This window comes from Vicugna pacos, chromosome 9, assembly GCF_048564905.1.
Source record: "Vicugna pacos chromosome 9, VicPac4, whole genome shotgun sequence".
Taxonomy (NCBI): Eukaryota; Metazoa; Chordata; class Mammalia; order Artiodactyla; family Camelidae; genus Vicugna; species Vicugna pacos.
Genome location: NC_132995.1, coordinates 4,771,120 through 4,793,257, shown reverse-complemented (window position 1 = coordinate 4,793,257; position 22,138 = coordinate 4,771,120). Strand labels below are relative to the sequence as shown.

At 43.4% G+C, this 22,138-nt stretch overlaps 1 protein-coding gene and 2 non-coding genes across 7 annotated transcripts in view; 2 read left to right on the top strand and 1 right to left on the bottom strand.

Moving 5' to 3' along the window:
- Positions 1–22,138, top strand: part of LOC102537993 (zinc finger protein 350-like) — a 42,174-nt gene that overhangs the window by 2,700 nt on the left and 17,336 nt on the right. For 3 of the 5 annotated variants that reach the window (XM_072968474.1, XM_072968472.1, XM_072968473.1), the window contains exons 2-5: positions 202–365; positions 3,458–3,584; positions 3,864–3,959; positions 7,278–9,918. In XM_072968474.1, coding sequence (XP_072824575.1) covers positions 351–365; positions 3,458–3,584; positions 3,864–3,959; positions 7,278–9,235 — 2,196 coding nt within the window. In that variant the 5' untranslated portion in view covers positions 202–350 and the 3' untranslated portion in view covers positions 9,236–9,918. Of the gene's footprint in view, positions 1–201; positions 366–3,457; positions 3,585–3,863; positions 3,960–7,277; positions 9,919–12,322; positions 12,328–16,054; positions 16,132–18,800; positions 18,986–19,983; positions 20,111–21,428; positions 21,522–22,138 lie in introns of those variants that run through there. The other 2 variants (XM_072968483.1, XM_072968475.1) reach the window with 2 other exon arrangements.
- Positions 2,854–2,926, bottom strand: TRNAD-AUC (transfer RNA aspartic acid (anticodon AUC)). The gene has a single exon. It is a non-coding gene; the product is annotated as a tRNA-Asp (tRNA).
- On the top strand, positions 20,731–20,803 carry TRNAA-GGC (transfer RNA alanine (anticodon GGC)). Its single transcript has one exon. It is a non-coding gene; the product is annotated as a tRNA-Ala (tRNA).

Sequence of the window (22,138 nt, the reverse complement as noted above, 5' to 3'; positions counted from 1 at the left end):
GTTGTTGATTCACAATGTTAGTTTCAGGTGTACAGCAAACCAATTCAGTGTATGTGTGTGTATATACACACACATTTCAGATCTCTTTCCATTATAGCTTATTAAAAGAAATTGAATATAGTTCCCTATGCTGTACAGTAGTAATGTTTCAGTCATATGTATGCATACATATATTCCTTTTCATATTCTTTTTCATTATAGGTCACTAGAAGTTGTGGAATATAGTTTTCTGTGCTGTACAGTAGAAACCTGTCATTTATCCCACACATAATCGTTAGCATCTGCAGATCTCCAGCTCCTGCATTTTGGAGGTCTCCCGGTTTGCAGCCATTTCCCAAAGTTGGAAGAAAATGATCCAAGCCCAGGTGACTCTTGATTTCTTTTTCTATTTACTTATGTATATATTTATTTATTTAACTGAAGTATAGTTGATTGACAGTGTTGTGTCTTGGTTTCTTTTATTCTTTTATTCTCCAACGGCTTTGCCTCTAAAAAAATACATGCCATTAAGTCGAAAAGTTTCAGTTGATCCAAGCAGGATCTGGAGAAATCTGGGCAAAGTAGGATCAGGACTATATTATTCATGGGATTCATCCTACTCATGTGACTCATGTAACTCATGTGTTGGGATATCACATGTGTGTGCAGGACCCTGTGGGTTACACTAGCTGTCAATTCACATCTGACATATGGTTGTGATAAGTTACAGGTAGGCATGACTGTGATCTGTGTCTACGCCCAGCACTTCTGACACCAGATGTGTGTGTCTTTCCATGCCCACAGCCAGTTCTTCACCTCTCTGGTGACCAGCTGAGTATCTGTAGTTTAATTCAGTTCTGACGGTAGCTACATGGAGTTACCTCAGTCCCGCAGGACAGCCCTCTCTTTCAATGCCAAGGGTTGGGTGCCTAGGGTACCCGTACTTCTGACTTGGCTGCAGATTAAGGGTTGCCCAAATCTCTTCCTCGGGTTTGATACTTTACTACCACAGCTCACATAACTCAGGAAAACACTTGGCTTACTATACGGGTTTATTATAAAGGATACAACTTGGGACCAGTCACATAGAAGCGAGCGATACTTACGGCAAGGTATGAGGGAAGGGACAAGGACCTTCCATGTTCTCCCCAGGAGGGTCACCCTCCCAGCACCTCGATGCGTTCACCAGCCTGGAAGCTCTCTGAGCCCTGTAGTTTAGGGTTTTCTATGGGGGTCTTGTTGGGTGGGTGTGGTTGATTAACTCAACGGCCATTGATTGGTTTGGTCTCATCCCTTGCAGTGCTGGGGAGGGGCTGAAAGTTCAACCCTCTAATCACGAAGTGGGTTCCCCTGGCAACCAGCCCCCATCCTGAAGCTCTCTGGGGGCCCACCAAGACTCACCGTGCCAGCATAAACTCAGGTGTGGCTGAAACGGACTTGTTATGAGTAACACAGGACACCCCCTTACCTCTGTCACTTAGGAAATTCCAAAGGTTTTAGGAGCTCTTGTGTTAGAAGCTGGGGCTGAAGACCCAATATATGTTTCTTATCATGTCACATCTCATAGGCATCAGCTGGGAGGGTAAGGCTGACCAGCTCGTGGGATGTTAATGTTTCATGGCACCTGGGTCTGAAGTTCACAAAGGTTTTTGATGGTTCTCCGTAGAGGTGATGTGGGTGGTGTCATTAACTGCAGTCCTTAACTGTCCTTACTTCTCATAAATGATTCCTGTTTCCTACAGCTGCTTCTTCATTTTATTTAATGTGTTAATCCTGCCTAATGATACACATAACGTACATACGCATTTGTCTGTGTCCATATACATGGTCCTTAAAGAACAGTCGCTTTACAGATTGGGTCATCTGATAATCTTTTGTGCTTTATGTATATCTTGTACAGCTTCTCTTACTTCGTTTAGTCTGTTTACCACTGAACTCAATAGGTACTGTCTTGTGATTCTAGCATCTGGAGTCTCTTCCTTACCGGCTTTAGTGTTGGCTCAGCTGCTAACGGTGCATTTAGGAATCTGTATTATTCCTTTACTTGTAAGTAGCATATAGTTTGGTATTAGTGAATAGATGCTTGTGAGATAATGGGAAATATATATTAGCCTCTGCCTTCTGTTGCTGGCACAGAGCTCCTGAAATCCTTGTAATTTCCTGAGTGGTAGGAGCACCAGGAGCACCTCTTGTTCTAGTATTTATGTGGTCTTTCTCCTTCATCCTGACACAGAGCTCCTGAAACTCTTGGAATTTCCTCGGAACAGGCATGTCTTTTGTTCCAATGAGGTGACTCAGTGGGCTCCTGGATGAGGACTGGCCCCCAGAAAGACCAAGCCATGATGAGAAGCTTGGAATTTTTAGCCTCATCCCTTAGTCTCTTGAGAAGGGCTGAAAATGGAATTAACAATCAGTCATGCCTACGTGGTGCAGCCTCCATAAAATCCCCAAAGTTTAGGGCTCAGACAGCTTCCGGGTAGTGAACTTGTGGAGGTGCCTGGAGAGGGCGTGGAAGCTCCGCTCCCCTCCCCGCATACCTTGCCCGTCACGTCTCTCCCATCTGGATGTTCATCTGTATCCTTTATCATAGTCGTTAATAAGTTGGTAAGCGCAAGTGTTTCCCTGAGTTCTGTGGATGGAGTAGGGGTTGTTGAAACCTACGATCTGTAGCCGATTGCTCAGAACCACAGGTGACAACCTGGACTTGTGATTGGTGTCTGGAGTGGGGGCAGGACAGTCTTTAAATTTTTAAAAAAATTGTTTGGGAGGGGAGGTAATCAGGTTTATTTATTTATTTATTTTAAAATATTTATTTATTTGTATTGTCCTTTTTGGAGGGGGCAATTAGGTTTATTTTTATTTATTTATTTTTAATGGAGGTACTGGGGATTGAACCCAGGACCTCGTGCATGATAAGCACACGCTCTACCGCTGAGCTATACCCTCCTCTCCCAGGGGGTGGGACAGTCTTATGGGACCGAGCCCTTAACCTGTGGGAATTCAGCTAAATTACAGGACACCCAGCTGGTGTGGCAGAGAATTGCTCATTGTGGGGAAAGAGCTCCATGCATTTGGTGACCAGAGTGTCAGAAGTGAAGTGTTCTGTGTGGGCAGTAAGGGAGACTCACAGGGAAGAGGCACACAGTAGGGAAGAAATGGGTTTTTCAATACATGGGAAGGACACTGAACACGGTTTTTCCTTTACAAGGCTCACATATAGAGAGATTGCAGGTGTTTGTTCTTGTATTAGCTGGAGGATTTCATGAAAGCCCTTAGAATTTTCATCCTTTTGTTGAGTGAGTAGAAGACCACCCCGTAACATAATATTTTACCAGGGTTCCGATTCTGTCGTGGCCTATTGAGGAAAAAGACCCATTAGATTGCTATATGGTAAAAGCGAGCAGGATAATTTCCTTCACATTTTTTTCCATATCACCCAAAGTACACCACTTCGCTCACCATGACTGTGTTATGACAGGAATCCCTGACATATGATGATGTGGCTATGAAGTTCACGTGGGAGGAGTGGCAGCTCCTGGCCCCGGATCAGAAGGCCCTGTACCGGGACGTGATGCTGGAGAACTACAGCCACCTGGTGTCCGTGGGTGAGGACCGCTCCCTGGGTCACTCGGAGGGTGCCTGTCAGTGGCCCTTCCATTCTCAGCTGCTTCACTTGAGACTAAACTGCATTACTCTGAAATGGTAGATTCCCAGATCTTTCTCTGGCCCCAGATAAGAGGGTATAAATCCCCTCTCCTGAGAGGGGAGCCTTGGTGGTACCGATGTGAAACCTGTTTCTTCCCTCCAACGTAAAACTCTCCCTTCCTGACACAGCCCAGCCCAGTTCGATGTGGCTTATGACTTCTGTCGCTTTTCACAAACAGGGTATCAAGCCAGCAAACCAGACATGCTCTCCAGGTTGGAACGAGGGGAAGAGTTGTGGACCATAGAAGCTGAAATCCACCGTCGAGTCCATGCAGGTAGGTGGGTGAGAAGTTGTGCTCTGGTCAGCAGAGAAGGCGTCAGAGCCGTGACAGTCTCTGAGGAAACACGAACAACACCACCACGTACCTCTCTTCCCAGGTGAGAGCTCTTTTTCTTTGTAGAAGTCTAGAGGACCATATATTCCTTTGTTCTCTTCTGAGATCTGATCCTGTTTATTTTATTTTACTTATTTTGGTGGGGGAGGCAGGAGATAATTAAGTTTATTCATATATTTTTTAATGGAGGTACAGGGGATTGAACTCAGGACCTTGTGCGTGCAAAGCATGCGCTCTGCCACTGAGCTATCCCCTCCCCCTCTGATCCTGTTTATTTTATGTGCATCTTGTCTTTGCTCGTTTGCGTAGTTATCGTCTTCCCAGGATTTTCACATCTTCCTCGTCTTTGTCCACCGTCACAGGGTCTCTGCTTGTGTCACCACCTCTCTTGCTATGAAATTCCTCTTTCCCGGCTTCTCTGGAAAGAGAGAACTTTGAGTTCATCACTCTTTTCTTACTGCTGTACCTTAGCTCTGACCTGTTAGGACGTAATGGATTCGTCCGTAACATCCAGCCCCGCCCCGCCGTGGGTGCTGTGTGCCCGGACAATCTGGTTTTCGCTGTGCATTTATGTGGTTCTTTGGTCCCCACCCCCTTCCCAGGTTCTCCATGCCTTCATTCCCATTTTCTTCTCAGTTCTCGTAACTCTTAAGTTTCTTCCCTTCCCATGGATTAAGCTCTTTCTGTTCTCTGAAAGAGACTCCCCAGCTGACTTCTGCCTTGATACTGCCTAATGTATGATTTCTTTCTAAGTATTTCACTCTTGTTCACAGCAGCTGGCCCATGACCTCCCATTTTGTGTGTGAGAAAGGAATCTTCTTCCCTCCATTCTTTTTAAAATTTAGGTTCTCTTTCAGTACCACACGTTTCAAATTCTGTCACCCTGCCGTTCCCTTGACTGTATCTTACGTGCCGAGCTCTCCTCTAAAACGTCTCTACGGTTGCATTTGATTAACTAGGACAATTAAAGCAGCTAATGGAATAGTGCGTGTTGGGGCTTGGAACTGCGTTTTAGGAGTGGGAATGGCTCTCTGATAAGGTGCTTTTGAGCACATGATGAGGGATGTGAGTAAGCTTTTCTGGGGTGAGGAGTTGTTCAAATGTGAGACTGTGGGAAGTTGAAAGACCTGAATCCGGAATGTGTTTGAGGAGCTTCTGAGGAGCTTCTGTGGGTAGAAGGGAGTGAGCAAGAAGGAAGATGCCTGGAGTTAAGGGGAGCAGGGGAGGAGCTGGAGGTTTTGGTGTGTAGGTCACATACTGCCTGTCCAGGGCTTGCAAGGGCTTGAGTCTATTCTGATTAAGTTGAGAAGACAGGAGTTTTGAGTAGAGGATGTGCATTAATTTTTAAAAATTAATTTTTAATTATTTGGTTTTAAAAATTGAAGTATAGTTCTTTTAGAATGTTGTGTGTGGCAAAGTGATTCAGTTATACATATACATATATATTCTTTTTCAGATTCTTTTCCATTATAGATTATTACAAGATACTGAATATAGTTCTCTGTGCTACACAGTAGGTCCTTGTTGTTTATCTGTTTTACGTACAGTAGTGTGTATCTACAAATCCAGAGTTCCTGATTTATCCCTCCTCACCCCTTTTCTCCCTTGGTAACCATAAGTTTGTTTTGTTTGTGAGTCTGTTTCTGTTTTGTAAATAAGTTCATTTGTGTCCTTTTTTTAGATTCCACATATAAGTGACATCCTATTGTATTTTTCTTTCTGTATCTAGCTTACTTCACTTAATAGGATGATCTCCAGGTCCATCCATGTTGCTGCAGACAGCATTATCTTATTCTTTCTTATGGCTGAGTAATATTCCATTGTGCGTATATACCACAGCTTCTTTATCCAAGAGAAGACCTTTTTTTTTTTTTAAAGATTTATATATTAAACCAGTTTCTTCATGTTTGTACTCAGATATGTCATAATCATCTTAAACTTTGTTTCACGATGCACACTAGATTTTTCCTCTCACTCTGGACCTCAGTAATATTCCTCATTTATTCAGAGGCATTCCACCTACCCAGTGGCTGAAACCACATAATTCTTGGCGTAATCCTTGAGTCCTTTCATTAACCTCTTACCTGCTTCTCCCATTGAGCCCATCAGTGACCCCTGTCTTTTCTTTAACTATATCCTGATTTCCTCCACCTCTTGCACATCCACTGCTCCTTTAACCACGGTTCACACACTTCAGCTGCCTTCTTTTTCCATTGCTTCACTTGTCCCTACTGAGAATTAAACCTGGTGTCCTGTAGATTTAATGCATTTCTGACACTACCTGGAAATAGTGTCAGATCCTACAAGTTAATAAGAATTCAGTCCCACAAGATTATCCACAGGTCAGATGTCAATTGCAAGTCCAGATTGTTATCTCTGCTTCTGACCAACTGGCTATCAATCAGTGGATCCCATGACCCCCTTTTTGTTTTCAGTTAATTTGTGAGCGTGGCTCACAGAACTTGGAGAAACATTTACTTATGTTTGCCAGTTTATTATAAAGGCTATGATAAAAGATACAGGTGAACAGCCAGATGAAGATGTACACAGGCCAAAGTGTGAAGGATTCCTGAATGCAGGAGCTTCTGTCCCCGTGGTCCTGGGGTGCACCACCCTCCTGGTACATGGATGTGTTCACCAATCCAAAAGTTGATCAGCATTGTTGCTTAAGAGTTTTTGTAGAGTTTTTGCTTAATTGAGGTATAATTAATTTATAATGTTAACGCTAGTTTCTGGTGTACAGCGTAGTGATTCAGTCATAAATATATATATATATGTCCTTTTCATATTCTCTTTCATTATAGGTCATTACCAGGTATTGAATATAGTTCCCTGGGCTTCATCGGAGGGCCTTGTTATATTATAGAGCTTGAATCTCTAGCTCCCTTTTCTCCCAGAGGTCAATGGATGGGGCTGAAAATTCCAACCTTCTAATCACTGAGTCTCCCTGGTGACCAACCCCATCCTGAAGTTACGTAGGAATCCTGTGTTGAGTCACCCCATTAGCATAAGCTCAGGTGTGATTGAAAGGGCTTTTTGTGACTAACCAGATACTGCTCTCACTTAGGAAATTATAAGGGTTTTAGGGGCGCTGTGCCCAGAACCATGGAGGAAGACCAAGAGTTTTCTTCTTACAGCACACATAGGATTGTCACTAAATAGTACTTCACATGAAGGCATTTTTGGGAACAGTTTTTTTCCCCTCATACTGAGATTATGCGAGATCATGGAATGATTCATTGTTCTCTTCTTTCCCAGAAATCAGGAATGTGGATGACTCTCCACAGCCTCACTTGCAAAATCAAAGCACTCAAAAGAGTGGGGAACTCGGCTGTGAACTTAAGACGCCTGCAGCTGTCGTTGATCAGAGCAAAAGTCATTTACTGCTAAAGCAAAATCATGGTGTGTTTGACCTCAGGGAAACACTTTTAAAATCAGATTCAAATTTTGAAAACCAGAACAGAAGCTGTCAATTAAAGAGCTCTGCTGAGTTTCATGGAGACAGGAAATGCCTTCTCCATGCTAACCATGAGCAGTCTTGTCCTGAAACTAAATTGTCCGTAAGTGCCAAACCCACTGACAATACGTCCCAGGCCACTAAGCAACAGAGAATTCACAACACAGAGAAGGCCCACGTGTGCAGTGAATGTGGGCAGCTCTCAATCAAGACGTCTCAGCTCTTCGATCATCAGAGACATCATCCTGGAGAGAAACCTCACAGATGCAGCCTGTGTGGGAGAGCCTTCTCCAGGGAGTCCAGGCTCCCTGAACAGCAGAGAATGCATGCAGGACTGAAGCATTATGAGTGCGCCGAGTGTGAGAAGACCTTCACGAAGTCGCAGTTCAGCATACATCAGAAAACTCACGTGGGAGAGAAGCCTTACACCTGTAGTGACTGTGGGAAAGCCTTCATCAAGAAGTGCCGGCTCATTTATCATCAGCGAACTCACACAGGAGAGAAGCCCCACGGGTGCGATCTGTGCGGGAAAGCCTTCTCCACAAAGTTCAGTCTCACCACACATCAGAAAACGCACACAGGAGAGAAGCCTTACATATGCAGCGAGTGTGGAAAGGGCTTCATTGAGAAGCGGCGTCTTGCGGCACATCATCGAACGCACACAGGCGAGAAACCCTTTAAATGCAGTGAATGTGGGAAAAGTTTCACCTTGAAGAACAGCCTTCTCACCCATCAGCACAGCCACAGAGAAGAGAAGCTGTACACGTGCAGTGAGTGTGGGAAAGGCTTTTCCGTGAAGCACTGTCTGGTCATCCATCAGCGAACTCACACCGGAGAGAAACCCTATACATGCAGCGAGTGTGGAAAAGGCTTCCCCTTGAAGAGCCCTCTCATCAGGCACCAGCGGACACACACGGGAGAGAAGCCGTATGTGTGCAGTGAATGCGGAAAAGGCTTCACCATGAAGAGCGACCTCATCGTACATCAGCGGACGCACACGGCCGAGAAGCCCTACGCGTGCGGTGACTGTGGGAAAGGCTTCACCGTGAAGAGCCGCCTGATTGTGCACCACCGAACCCACACGGGCGAGAAACCCTACGTGTGCAGCAAATGCGGAAAAGGCTTCCCGGCAAAGATCCGGCTGATTGGACACCAGCGAACTCACACAGGAGAGAAACCCTATATATGCAGTGAGTGTGGGAAAGGCTTCACGGAGAAGAGCCATCTCAACGTACATCGGCGCACTCACACTGGAGAGAGACCCTACGTGTGCAGTGAATGTGGCAAAGGCTTAACTGGGAAAAGCATGCTGATTGCACATCTGCGAACTCATACAGGAGAGAAACCATATATATGTAGTGAATGTGGGAAGGGCTTCACCATGAAGAGCACCCTAGGTATCCATCAGCAAACTCACACTGGAGAGGAGCCATACAAGTGCGACGCATGCGGTAAAGCCTTTAGGAAGAAGACGTGCCTCATACAGCATCAGAGGTTCCACACGGGAAGGACTTCCTTCGAATGCACTGAATGTGGGAAATTCTCTTTGCGCAAAAATGACCTCATTACCCATCAGAGGATTCACACAGGAGAGAAGCCGTATGAGTGCAGCGCGTGTGGGAAAGCCTTCACTACAAAGTCAGGGCTCAACGTTCATCAAAGGAAACACACAGGAGAGAGGCCCTATGGATGCAGCGAATGTGGGAAGGCTTTTGCCCACCTGTCAATCCTTGTTAAGCATAAGAGGACTCACAGGTAGTCACTTCAGGACCCAGTTGTAGACCCTCAAGATAATAGTATTCAGTGGAGAAGAGCAATGTGGTATTTATCTTTAGTGATCAATTACCTCGTATTTTATGTTGATGGGAGAATTTACAATATGACTCACATACAGTCGGCCTTGAGAGTATTTTTAGGACATCCTTATGTCTACAAAGTGTATTCTAAGCTAAAGCCTGTGAATGTGAAAGACTTAGGAAAGCCTTCGGTGGGAATAGACCCTTTTGTACATGATCATCATAGATCATGAATGAATGAGCATTTCTAATATAATCGTGGGAATGCCTTTGCCCGCAAGTGAGACCTCAACAGGCGTCAGTTAACTGTAGCAAAATACCTTCTCGGGTGATAACTCTGGCAGGGTTTGCAGTAATATATTTTGCCTCATCCGTTGCCAGGAAATCCAAACAAAAGTAACTTACAAACACATTCAATATGGTGGACTTTAACAAAATATCAGACAACTCAGTGAAGGAAAGAGGCCTTGGAGAAATGATGAATGAGAGCGTTCTGTCACAAGTCTCAACTCGAGGTAATCCATCTCACAAGCAACTGGGGACAGGATCCCTTCCACCAGGCTTCTAGCTGCCTTGTCATTGATCTTACAAATTTTAAATAGTGTCAGTCACTCTCCTCATGGATTAAATTTTAACATATACAACATAGGGGTGTTCAGAGCCTGTTGCATTATTTAATTAACTTTTGTAATTTTTTTGGTTTCAAGTTTATTTCAGAATATTTGAAGTACTTCAGAATGAAACAATAGATTCATTTCATGAGTATAACTCATCATATTTGGATGCATTTAACTAAATTTATAAGTCACATCAGGTGGTTTATAGAATTAATAGAAATGTGATGTGTTTATAACTTTTAATTTTGAAGTAAGTGTGGAATCACAAAACCTGAAATATTCCAGAGATTTCTTAAATGCCCTTCAGCCCACTACTCCCAAAGGTAAAACCTTGCACAACCACAGCTCATCAAATAGAGGAAAGTGAAATTGTTGCAGTGCTGTTAACCGGCACTTACGTGAGTTCCTGTAACCAACACGACAGTAAAAATTCGGGATGCTCTGTCAACACAAACTCCCTCATGCTGCCCTTTCATGGTCACACCCTAACCTTACCCTAGCTCTTGGCATCACAGAGCTCTTTGTGCCTACAATTTTGTCATTTATAGAATATTAGAAAAATAGAACTGTTCGACATGTGCCCTTTTGATAGTGACTATTTGACCTTGTGAAATAATAGAAAATGTACATACTGGTCTCTGCCCCTGGTTCCTGGCACAGAGCTCCTGAAACTTGTAAAGTCCTAAGTCATAAGAGCACTAGGAGCATCTCTTATTCTAGTGAGGGGACTCTGGGTGGGCTTCTGGATCGGGGCTGGTCACCCGAAAGACCAAGCCACGATTAGAAGGCTGGAATTTTCAGTCCCTCTCCCCATCCTCCATACAGGGACGAGGGGCTAGAAGTGGAGATACTAATTAATCATGCTTGTGTGAGCAAGCATATCTAAAATCCCAATCGAAGGGGCTTTGGAGAGCTTCCATCTAGGTGAACACATTCAAGCGCGGGGAGAGCAACACGCCCCCGACCCCACGGGGACAGAAGCTCTTGGGCTGGGGACACTCCCAGGCCTCTAGGTGTCTCTGGACCTGACCATTCATCTCTGTCTTTTGTCATATCCTTTAATAAACTGGTAAACACAAGTCAGTGTTTTCCTGCATTCTGTGAGCCACTCTGGCAAATTAATTGAACCCAGTGAGGGGCTCATGGGAATCTCCAATTTGGAGCCAAGTCAGACAAACGGTAGGCAACTCTGGGACCTGCCATTTGTGATTGGCATCTGAAGTGGGGTGGGAGCAGTTTGTGGGACTAAACCCTTAAGCTGTGGGATATGACACTGTCTCCAGGTAGATTTTTTTAAAATATATTTTTGTTTTTATTTATTTGGGGTTTTTTTGGGGTGGAGGAGAGGTAATTAGGTTTGTTTATTTATTTATTTATTCATTCATTCATTTATTTGATGGCGGTGCTGGGGGTTGAACCCAGGGCCTCGTGCATGCTAAGCATGTGCTCTACCACTGAGCTATACCTGCAGGCCCCTCACCGTCTCCATGTAGATTTGAGTTAAGTTGTAGGACCCAGTTGATATCATGAATTGTTTGATATGGGAAAACCCACACATTTGGTGACCAGAAGCATCGAAGTCGTGCGTGGCAGTACTGTGAAAGTCAAGGAGAGACATGGGAGCAAGACTGAACTGTAGATTTTTTCCAATACAGACCTTGAGTAAATTCAACCCAACATCCAGCCAGAAGCTCTCGGGGGGTCCTCTCAGCCGCAAGAATATCAGACTGCATGCAAACTTGGCCATACCTGAGGTGTTCTGGCCTATTGGCCCAAGGGCACCATCAACGTAACGATTTTTCCCAAACTGATGACTAGAATGTGTCCCACACCACGTTGGCCCTGGATGGGTACCTGCCTCTGAGAAGAAGTTTGCTCTGTGCCTGTGACCATCTGCAAAGAGAGGAAGGTATTGGGGTGCCTGGAAGATATTTCCATTTCTTCCCATCGAGCAGAGTTGTAAGAGCCTGTTTGTTAGGGCCACTCCCATTGGAAAGGCCAGAACCTCTATGAGATCATGGTGTCACGTGACCTCATAGAACCCTTAGGAGGCCAGAACGCAGACTTGGAAACTGACCCAGAGCCCTGGCCAGAGGCCAAGGAGGTACTGCGGGGAGAGGGCGCTGGGGTCGGAAGTGGTTTCCGAAGGGGTTCAATCTTTGGCAGCTGCCAGAAGTCTTCAGAGGCTTAAGATCAGGTGAGCCTGATTCTGGGTGAGGATTTCCCAGTGAGGGGCCTGTGGGATCGGTGAAGTGGGAATGCGTGTGAATGTCCGTATTTGGGATTTTCTTTGGGTTCAGTCACTGGGGAATCTGGGCGTTAAGTGTGGAGCCTTTGGTTGAAGCTTGAGTATGAAGAGATGAACGACTGAAGAAGGTTCGATGGTCAGGCTTAGGATTTACGTGTTTGTGTGGTTCTTGTTTTTGTTTTGAGGGGAGGTAATTAGGTTTATTTATTTTTATGGAGATACTGGGGATTGAACCCAGGACCTCGCATGCGCTCTACCACTGAGCTATACCCTCCCCTCCAGGGTCTTATATGTTAACTATATGTTAACTGGGTACCTAAAAACTGGACGGAAGAAGTGAAGCCAACCAGCACTGCTTCTCACCAAGATAAGTGACATTTATCAGGCTCATGACATGGAGAAGACTGGGACTGGGGGAGGAATTATCAGCGGGCAAGAGTTTGTGTGGTAAATTTCAGGTTGAATGTGAGGTTAGTGTTGAGAGAGTGCAGGAGTCTGGAAGTTTTGAGACTCAGCCCCAGGCTAGTGGGTGTTTTGAGGGTCAACTTTGGATGCTAGAAACATTTCTATTAAGGCTTTCACGTCTCAGTCCTTTCTCAAGGTTCTGATTAAAATTCTTTCTCCTACACTCACTCTTCTCGTGACCCTCACAAAAGGCAGAGTAACTCACTGTGGTGAGGTGGTGTGTATACGAATAAAGGTAGGATTTTTGTTCATCTTAAACATCTGTGACATTTATTCTTGGATATTTCCTTTCAGGTTTCTTTGACACAAGTGAAAACAACCATTTTCCTAAGTTCTGCTCCTCAGTGAGAACCATTTCATTAAAAACGTTTTTCAGACTACTTTTTAAAAAATTGGGATCATCTGTATAAACATATATTGAAGAATCTGCCTGTCTTCTAACATGGCTGGTTTGTTTGTTTTTGCATTGTCTCTGGCAAATTAAAGCTCCTGTTACTCCACTTTATCACCAGTTTCTCATATTTTCAGTTTTTTTTGGACTTCAGCAAGTCTAATAGATGGGTACTCGTATCACACTGCTGTTTTAATTTGCAGTTCTCTAGTAAATGATGTAGACCATCTCTTCAAATGCCTGTTTGCCATCTGTTATCTTTGATTTTGTCTGTTCAACGTCTTTACCAATTTTTAAAATGGGGTTTTCTTATTGTTGACTTTTAAGAATTCTTTCTATGTTCTGGGTGAAAGGCCAGTCCTTTATCAGATATATGACTTAGGAATGTGTTGAGATTCTTTTTTTCTTTTTACTTAAAAAAAATCCTTTTTTTTTTTTTTTGCCTATGATCTCTTAAGTGTTCCAACATCATTTGCTGAAAAGTCTATCTTTCTCCAGTAACCTTAGTACCTCTGTAAAACAGTGTATTGATTTATGTGGGTCTTTTCTGGGATTCCTGTTCTGTTCCATTGATTTGTGTGTTTAGCCTTCCACCATTACTACTAAGCGTTGATAAGCCTTGAAATCTGTTGATGTGATGGTTCTTTCTGGTCAGAAATCATTTTGCTATTTTCAGTGGAGAAACCTAGCAAAAATTCCCTTTACCAGGAGTTCAGCATTGTCATTTTCATATTCTGTACCCCTAGATATGATGTTATTAGAAAGGGACTTCAATTCTGAGGTGTCTTCCAAAATGCATGACCTCTGTTTGAGGAAAACTTAGACCAGCCTAAAAGATGGACAATATACAAAATACCTGATGAGGACACCTCCAAATAATTGAGTACAGGAAAAAGAGAAGACTGAAGAATAGTCATGGGACAGAGAAATTCAAGGAAACATGATGCAGTATTGTACCCTGGGTTGAATCCCGGGATGGAAAAGGACAATAGTGGAAAAACCTGTGAAATTCAAATAGAATCTGTGATTTAGTTGAGTGTTACACCAATGTTGATTTCTCAGTTTGACAAATGTACCATAAAATATGCACATGAAAGCACGTTGAATGAAGGTATAAGTACACTCTCTGTAGTACTTTGTGACTTTTGTGTAAATCTAAAATTTCCCCCCAAATAAAACGTTTATTTAAAATAGGTTTAATCTATGCCAAGTATATCTCAATAAAACTGTAAAAAAAGTGTAATCTAATTTTATCACTAAATTTCTCATTATAAACATATTTCCATATTATAAAATGTTTTTGTATATCTATTATAACTAAAAATAAGTGGCTGTAATGATCTCATGGGTGAACTGGTAGGATGGCAACTTGAGTCACATAAATAGTATGCGTTAGAGTGGGTATACTTGAAAAACATAAAATATTCAATTCTGTTCAGTTTATATTATGATGCTCTCATTCAAATTCTTACATTCTCATTCCAAATGTGTTGTACCATTTTTCTTGTATGTCCTAGATATCTCCGTTTACTTTTAATCCTAGGTGGTTTATAATTTTGCAATTATCCTTGATGTCTTCTAAAAAATTCATACCCTATAAATTTTGTAGTACAGAAAAACAATTCATTTTAACAGCTTCATGGTTATAATTTACATGTAACATTTACCAGTTGTAAGTGTGCAACTCAGTGACATTTAGCAAGTTTATAGAGTTGTACGACTTTCACTGCGGTCCAATATTTAGAAATTTTTATAACTCCCAAAAGTAACTGGATGGTTGTTTTGTTATTATTGAATTTTGAGAATTCTTTGTATGTTCTGAATCCAAGTCCTTTAGCAGATGTTAAATGCGTAAATATTTTCTCCTAATCTCTGGTTCTACACATTACTTTCTTAAAATTATGCTTAGAACTACAAAAGTTTTTTTTTTAACATTTTTTGATTCATAATGATTTTACAGTGTTGTGTCAAATTCCAGTGTTCAGCACAATTTTTCAGTCATTCATGGACATATACACACTCATTGTCACTTTTTTTTCTCTGTGATTTATCATAACATTTTACAAAAGTTTTTAATATTAATTAAGTCCAATGTATTATTTTTTCTTTTATGGCTCATCCTTTACTGTCGTATCTCAGAACTCTCTGGCTAACTTAGATTCGTGGAGATTGTCTCCCATTTGCTTCTCTAAGTTTTATACTTTTACCTCTTACGTTTAGGTCTGTGATGTATGTTGAGTTAATCTTTGTGCATGGGTAAAGGTCTTTATTTTCTGCAAATAGGTATACCGTTATCCCAGCATCGTTTGTTGAAAAAATTAACCCGATGAAATTTAAATATTTTTGGACTCAATTCTAGGTGTGCATTTCTCATTGGCTCCAGACCTTGACTGTCCTCATTTTTAGTGGCTTTTTCCCGAGGCTCCAATCCCAATCAGAACTCGGCCTCCTCCCAGCCGCTCTTTTCCTCTTGAACGCGATGGACGGTCGCCTCATAGGGTGCCAGTGTCTTGAAATCTTATTCTCTCTGTAAAAGCCGCTTCCTGCAAGAAAATTTCCTCCGAAGCTTTCTGGGATGTCCCTTTACCGGATGTATTTATTGCCTTTTCTTTTTCAGGAGTTCATTCTCTGCTGCTATACGGACACCTGGACTCCGTCGCTTTCCAAACCCGCCCCCTCCCACCCTTAAAAAAAAAAAATAGAGTAATATAAAGGCCGCGCAGTCTTACTTTTCTGCCCAGTCCGCCGAACGCGGTTTAGGTAGCTCCATATTTGCCTCGCAAATCTCGAGTCTCTGAGAATCTGCTAGTTTTCTCAACAGTCGAAGTGCCAGGGAACGAGATAACTTCAGGGGCTTCTCACTTGCCCCGCCATCCCTGGCTCCTGGCCCCGGAACGCGCTCCTTTGCCTGCTGTACGTCAGGTGTTCCAACATGGCCGCCCCCAGGCCGCGGCGACCTGGGTGCGGACATATTGCCGCTCAAAGAAACGCCGGAAGGGGCCTCCGCGTTTCTTCAAACGCTTCAGGCCCTCGTCGGCCCCCGTAGGTAGATGAAAAATCCAGGCGACGGATCCAGAAGTAGAAACAGTTCGCGGAAGTGTTCCGTTTACGGTCTGCTTACAGGCTGGAGAACGTCAGGTCAGTGTGTGCGTTTGTTCCTTGAAGTTTTGTGTGTTTTGTCCCCGGGGAGATTTGTCTCCCAGGGTGACGTGACGTCCACAAGGTGCAAGTGGTGCCCTGTGGACTTGGGGAATTATCGGGGGTCAGGTGCGGGAGCGCCCAGGTGGAGGCGTTTGAAGGGAACCAGGGGCGGGTCTGTGACTCGGCTCTCTGTGGTTGGGGTACCTTGGAAGGGCGAGTCGTTAAAACGAGTAAGAATTTGTAGAGATCATCGGGCGTGTCCCGACTGACAGGGTCTTTGCGCATCACTTTGTAAAGCTTGTAGGTGGTATTTTCGGTCATCATAGGTTCAGGTTCAGGAATTAATATGGGGCTCAGTGATGTTAGGAATGGAATGGACAGTTACCATATGGGATGTCTGGTACAGGTTTTGGGTCAATAAGGAAGTGTTGTACTCAGCGTCTGTGGTACAGAAAGGCTTGTGAGGGCTGAAGCTTTGGACACCCAGGACCCCTGGCTGGTGGTTGGGTCCATCTTCCAGCCTGGGCCGCTGGGAAGGGAGGCGTTACAGCCTAGGGGAGTAGTGTGACACCTTCTATTTTTTAGCCTTTTGTTCAGGAGTTGAGTAACTGCAGACCGAGGGACTACTCCAGCCACGCCCATCTGTTATGCGTCGTCTATGGCTGCGTGCATCCTGCAAAGGCAGGATTGAGTCCTTGTGACACATCTTAACCCTCCAAGTAGACATGTATAATATCTGTCGCTTTGCAGAAAATGTTTGCCAATGCTTTCCCTCACCACTTAATATATAACACTGGACACTGTTGCTTGTTTGCCTGACATGCGTTCACACTTTATTCTTTGCTAACGGAATCTCCATTTTGTTTAGTATCCATCCTTCTGGCAGGGCGACCCATATCCCAATGCTGGTTGGTCTTAGTTACTCATGGCGGTTCCAGTTCCCGTTGCTAGGGATCGCATTAGTATGAAATGAGCTTAGCTATATGGTTCTGGTCTAGCCAGCCATATTATGTGACATTTTGTTTGGGGGTTTCTGGGGGAACATTTTGTCTTTTTAATAAGTATTTCCTTGAATCTCTTTTTCCACGTCGATGATGATATTATCTGAGTATAACCTTTTCTGTTCAGTTTCTATGGTTTATAATTCATTCTAATTTGAATACATTGCTTCTACTCTTCAATACAAAGTAGGAAAGTAAGTAGGGTGGTAGTGGACATCTGGGTCCTGTTGTCTACTCGAAAATTAACCTGCTACATTGCCTTAAGTAAACATGTTTCCAGAAGGATAGGATCATAAAATTATGAGTTCATCCAGGATTTTAAATTTAATAACATAAAAAATGTTCATAGTGCTCTTTCAAGACTAAAAAATTGTCTAGTTTATCTAAGTTATGTCTCCCATTAATTCTTTACATTTTTTATTGGCAGCAAGTCTCTGTCTATTTCACTACAAATGTGTATGTCTTGTTAGTCTTTTTTAAAGAACAGGCTTTTGGTATTGTTGAATTCTTCCATTTATTTGTTAATTGAAAAGATCTATAAGTTAATCAGTATAAAATTAATGTATATATATAAAACGGTCATTACCCAGGTCGAGAAACAGAACCTTACTAGCCCCTCAGTGGTGTTCTGTGAACCTCTATCCGATTATATTACCTCCTCGCACCCAAAGGTAAATACCATTCTGCTCGATACCAAGTTGTCAAAGGCTCTTCTTCATAGTTTCATTATATGAAAAAATTAATCACTCTTAATCATATTTTATTTAGTTGTGCCTATTTTTAGTTGTGTGTTAGTGTAATTATAATCTTTTTTTAATGTCAGGCTTTTTTTGTTTTTAAATTATTTTTTGTTTTTTAATGGAGTTACTGAGGGTTGAACCCAGGAAGCTCCTGTATGCTAAGCATGCCCTCAACCACTGATCTATACCCTCTTCCCTGGATGAATTTCTTCTTGTTACGTTTCCGCTTTCCTTTAGGATGGACATTATGTACTTAAGACAACTGTTAGTTTTCATCATGACTCTAGATGTTACTTACAGCATGGAACGTTTCTTTGGCAAATGTTCACGTGAATTAGTACTTTTACATCCTTCTTTGAAAATACAGGGGTCTGAGAGCACCTCAGCTTCATTTACCATTTTCCAATTTATTGTGTACAATATTGTGTACTTTTAAAGGATGTCTTTAAACCCCCCTAAGATATTATCATTATTGCTCAGAAGACAACGCCTCTGGTTTGCCCAGTACATTGGTTTTCAAACTGAAGTGTGTGTACCTGCAGGGCATACACAAACGTTTAAAGAGGTACCTGAGCACACAGGGTTTAAAGGAAAACAGCGCCCAGCTCCCCTCCTTCCAGATGGTCCCTTTGTGTAACTGAGCTTCCTGAGGTTCTCCTGCTCCGGAGGCTGCTGGGATGGGTCTCAGTTACCCCGTGTCCTTTGACAGCCACCCCACTTCAGCTTCATGGAGTAAAGGAACACCCCCACTATGGTCAGAGTTTTAGGCTTTTTTGGCCAGAAGTATAAAATCTTCTGGGACACCAAGGTAAGGGACACTTAGTGATGCTGTGGGCATTGGGTTCAGGTGAATTTCAGGAGCAGCGGTAGCATCTGGGCCCAGAGGAAATGTACGTGCAGCTTGAATTTTCTCCTCATCCCACAGGTCCTACCTCCCAAAAGCATCAGTTGAAGGAGGAAGTTACAGGATTTAGTATCAGCATTTCGGAGGACACGCTTGACTGAAGACGTTTCAGAACAGAAATTCAGAGCAGATCCAGAAGACACAAGGACAGAGCCTGCCCATCGCCAGGTATTTTCAGAGAACGGAAGGAAATGATCCAGGCCCAGGTGACTTGTGGTTTGTTTTCTTCTTCCCTTTGTTCCCTAATGGATTTGTTAGTTGTCTGAGGCATTCTAGCTAATTATTGTGTCTGAGGGTGTTTGGGACCCTGGAGTTTGTAGCCTGCTCTTCTGAAGTGAGGGTGAGCCCAGGGACCCTGAGCCTGCCGCTGGTGTCTGAAGCGAGAGCACTTCTGTGGGGACTGTTTTCTCGGGCTCTACATTTTGACTCTCTCTTGGCTTCCATGTTCAAAGCCAAATTCTTAATCCACTTTTTCTTATGTTGCCTTTATTTTTGTTAATTACACAACTGACTTAAGGATACATTTGAAGACAGATCACAACAAAGTACACATATCAAAAAATAAGTTTCTTCATACACCTTAAACAGGCTTATTAAATATGTAGTTTCTTGTAATTCTGGCATCTTGAGTCTCTTCACAAAAGATTTTGATTGGTTGGCTATAAATGCTCAGTCATCCTGATGACATCAGCATGTACGTCTGTCCTGTATACATGAGTGTAGTGTTTCTAGGTTAACAAGATTTAACTTCTACGCGTTATAGAAAGGTCTAACGGTAAATGGATGGTTGACTGAATACACAATTACAATTAGTTTGATCCTAATATTTTATTATGTTTTCTTCTTCCATTTGCATTAAAAATACAAGATAAACAACAGAGTCTTACTTATATTCAGCATCTTGTAATAACCTATAATGGAAATGAATCTGAAAAAGAATATATATATTATGTATATATAAGAATCTGAAATAAATATATTATATATAAAACAATCACGATGCTGTCCACCTGAAATTAACACAATATTGTAAATCAGCTATACTTCAGTTAAAAAAAAAGATTAAAAAAAACAAAGCAAGAAAACAAGTAAACCCCTAGATATATAGATCCCACCTTTAAAGTAGAAATGAGAAGAAAAACTTGAACATTTCTTCCATCTCGTCAAAAGGACATCACTTCATTAAACACCACTGTTGTTGTAGGAATCCCTGACATTTGATGATGTGGCCGTGGACTTCACGTGGGAGGAGTGGCAGCTCCTGGTTCCTGCCCAGAAGGCCCTGTACCGGGACGTGATGCTGGAGAACTACAGCCACCTGGTGTCCGTGGGTGAGGACGCTCCCCGGGTCACTCGGAGGGGCCCCAGTCAGTGGCCTTTCCTTTCTCAGCGTCTGAGAGCTCTGGAGTGTCTGACGTGGTAGATTTTCTCAGTCCCCTTGAGACTGAGAAAGTGGGCATAGTCTCCCTTCTCCTGAGAGAAAAGGCTTTACTTTGTAGCTATGTGCAATATTATGATTTATATCAAGAAATATGCTTATTTGGTCTTTATCCCCAATTCTGGCACAGAGCTCCTAAAATCTGTGGAATTTCATAAGTTAGAAGAGTGTAAAGGAGAAGTGGGTGTCTTTTGTTACTCATAAAGCAAGATGCCTTGAACCAGATCTGAGTTTACATTATTGAGGTGATTTCTGGAAAGCCACCACATAACCTACGTTTGGGGGCTGGTTGCCAGGGGAACCAACCACAATTAGAGGGTTGGATCTTTCGGCCCCATCCCCACACACCTCTGGGGAGGGCAGGCAGGCTGGAGGTTAAACCAATCACCGAAGGCTAATGATGTAATCAGTAGCACATGCTTCATTAGAAGGACCCCAGAAGGAGAGCTTTCGGGCTGATGGACACCTGGAGGTGCCCGGAGAAGGGTGTGCTCAGAAAGAGCACAGAGGTGGGGAGGGTACAGCTCAGTGGTAGAGCGCATGCTCGGCATGCATGAGGTCCTGGGTTCAATCCCCAGTACCTCCATTAAACAAACAAATAAACCTAATTACCCCACTCCTCACCCCACAAAAAAAACCTAAAGAAAAAACAAAAAATTAAAAAGAAAGAGCACAGAAGCTCTGTCCCTTCCGACACACCTTGTACTGTGTGTCTCCCATCTGGCTGTTCCCGAGTTGCATCCTTTTATAATACACCAGGGATCTAGTAAGGAAACTCTGTTCCTGAGTTCTGTCTGCCACTCTAGCGACCAAGAAGGGAGTCGTGGGAACCATTGATCTACTCACGGTCGATCAGAAACTCAGTAAACAACCTGAATTTACAATGGGTGCCAGGAATGAAGGGGCAGAGGGGTGGTCTTGTGGGACTGACCCCCTAACCTGTGTTATCTGATGCCATCACCAGGCAGATAGAGTCAGAATTGAGTTAAATTGTAGGACGCCCAGCCAGCATCTCTTGGTGTCGTGGAATTTCTTGATGTGGTGAAAAGCGACATGTCTGGTGTGGGAAGTGAAGCAGCACTGACAGTGGAGGAGACACCGAGAGGGGTGTGTTTTCTTCTGTCATGTCCTCAAGTGTAACGTTCTGTGCTCTTCACAGACCCCAGGCCCAGTTCAGTGGGTCTAAATCTTGTATCGTTTTCCATGCACAGGTTATCAAGCCAGCACCCCAGGCGTACTTTCCGAGTTGGACCAAGAACGACCATGGATGATGGAAGACGAAGTTCACTGCCAAGCCAGTTCAGGTGAGTGTGAGGCCAGCAGGGGGGCAGACCATGGAAATGACATTCCAGCTGGTCAGGGAGGAGTCACCACTGTGAGGGGGTTTGGGGCTCTGTCCGCCCCGCCTCCGTGCATCTCTCTGGATGTCACACCTCTTTTTCTTTGTCATTTAGAGGGAACTATGTCCCTTCTGAGAGACAACACTATCTCTTCTGGGATCTGTTTCTTCTTTATTTTACCCACCTCCCGATTTCTTGTTTGCACAGTTTTCTTTTCCCAGGGTCCTCAAATCCCTCCCTTCTGTATACTCTCCCTTCCCTTGCTGTGAAATTGCACCTGCCGAGGCCTCTCTCCAGAGACAAAACTGAATTCCTCCCTGTCCTCTGACGCCTGTACCTTCCCCCCAAGTGGTAATGTTGCTTTCCCTCCTGACATCCACCCCCTCTTGGATGCTGTGCCCCAAAGACACTGGTCTTCACTGCGCCGTATCCCCACACTGAGATACCTTCTCCAAAGGTTTTCTTTTCTATTTTCTCAAATGATCTCCTAAACTTCAAGGTTTTCTTCATTCGAATAAGATAATAAGCTCCTTCACTGGTTCACTGGAGAAGCCACCTGAACTGACATCTCCCCAGTGTGA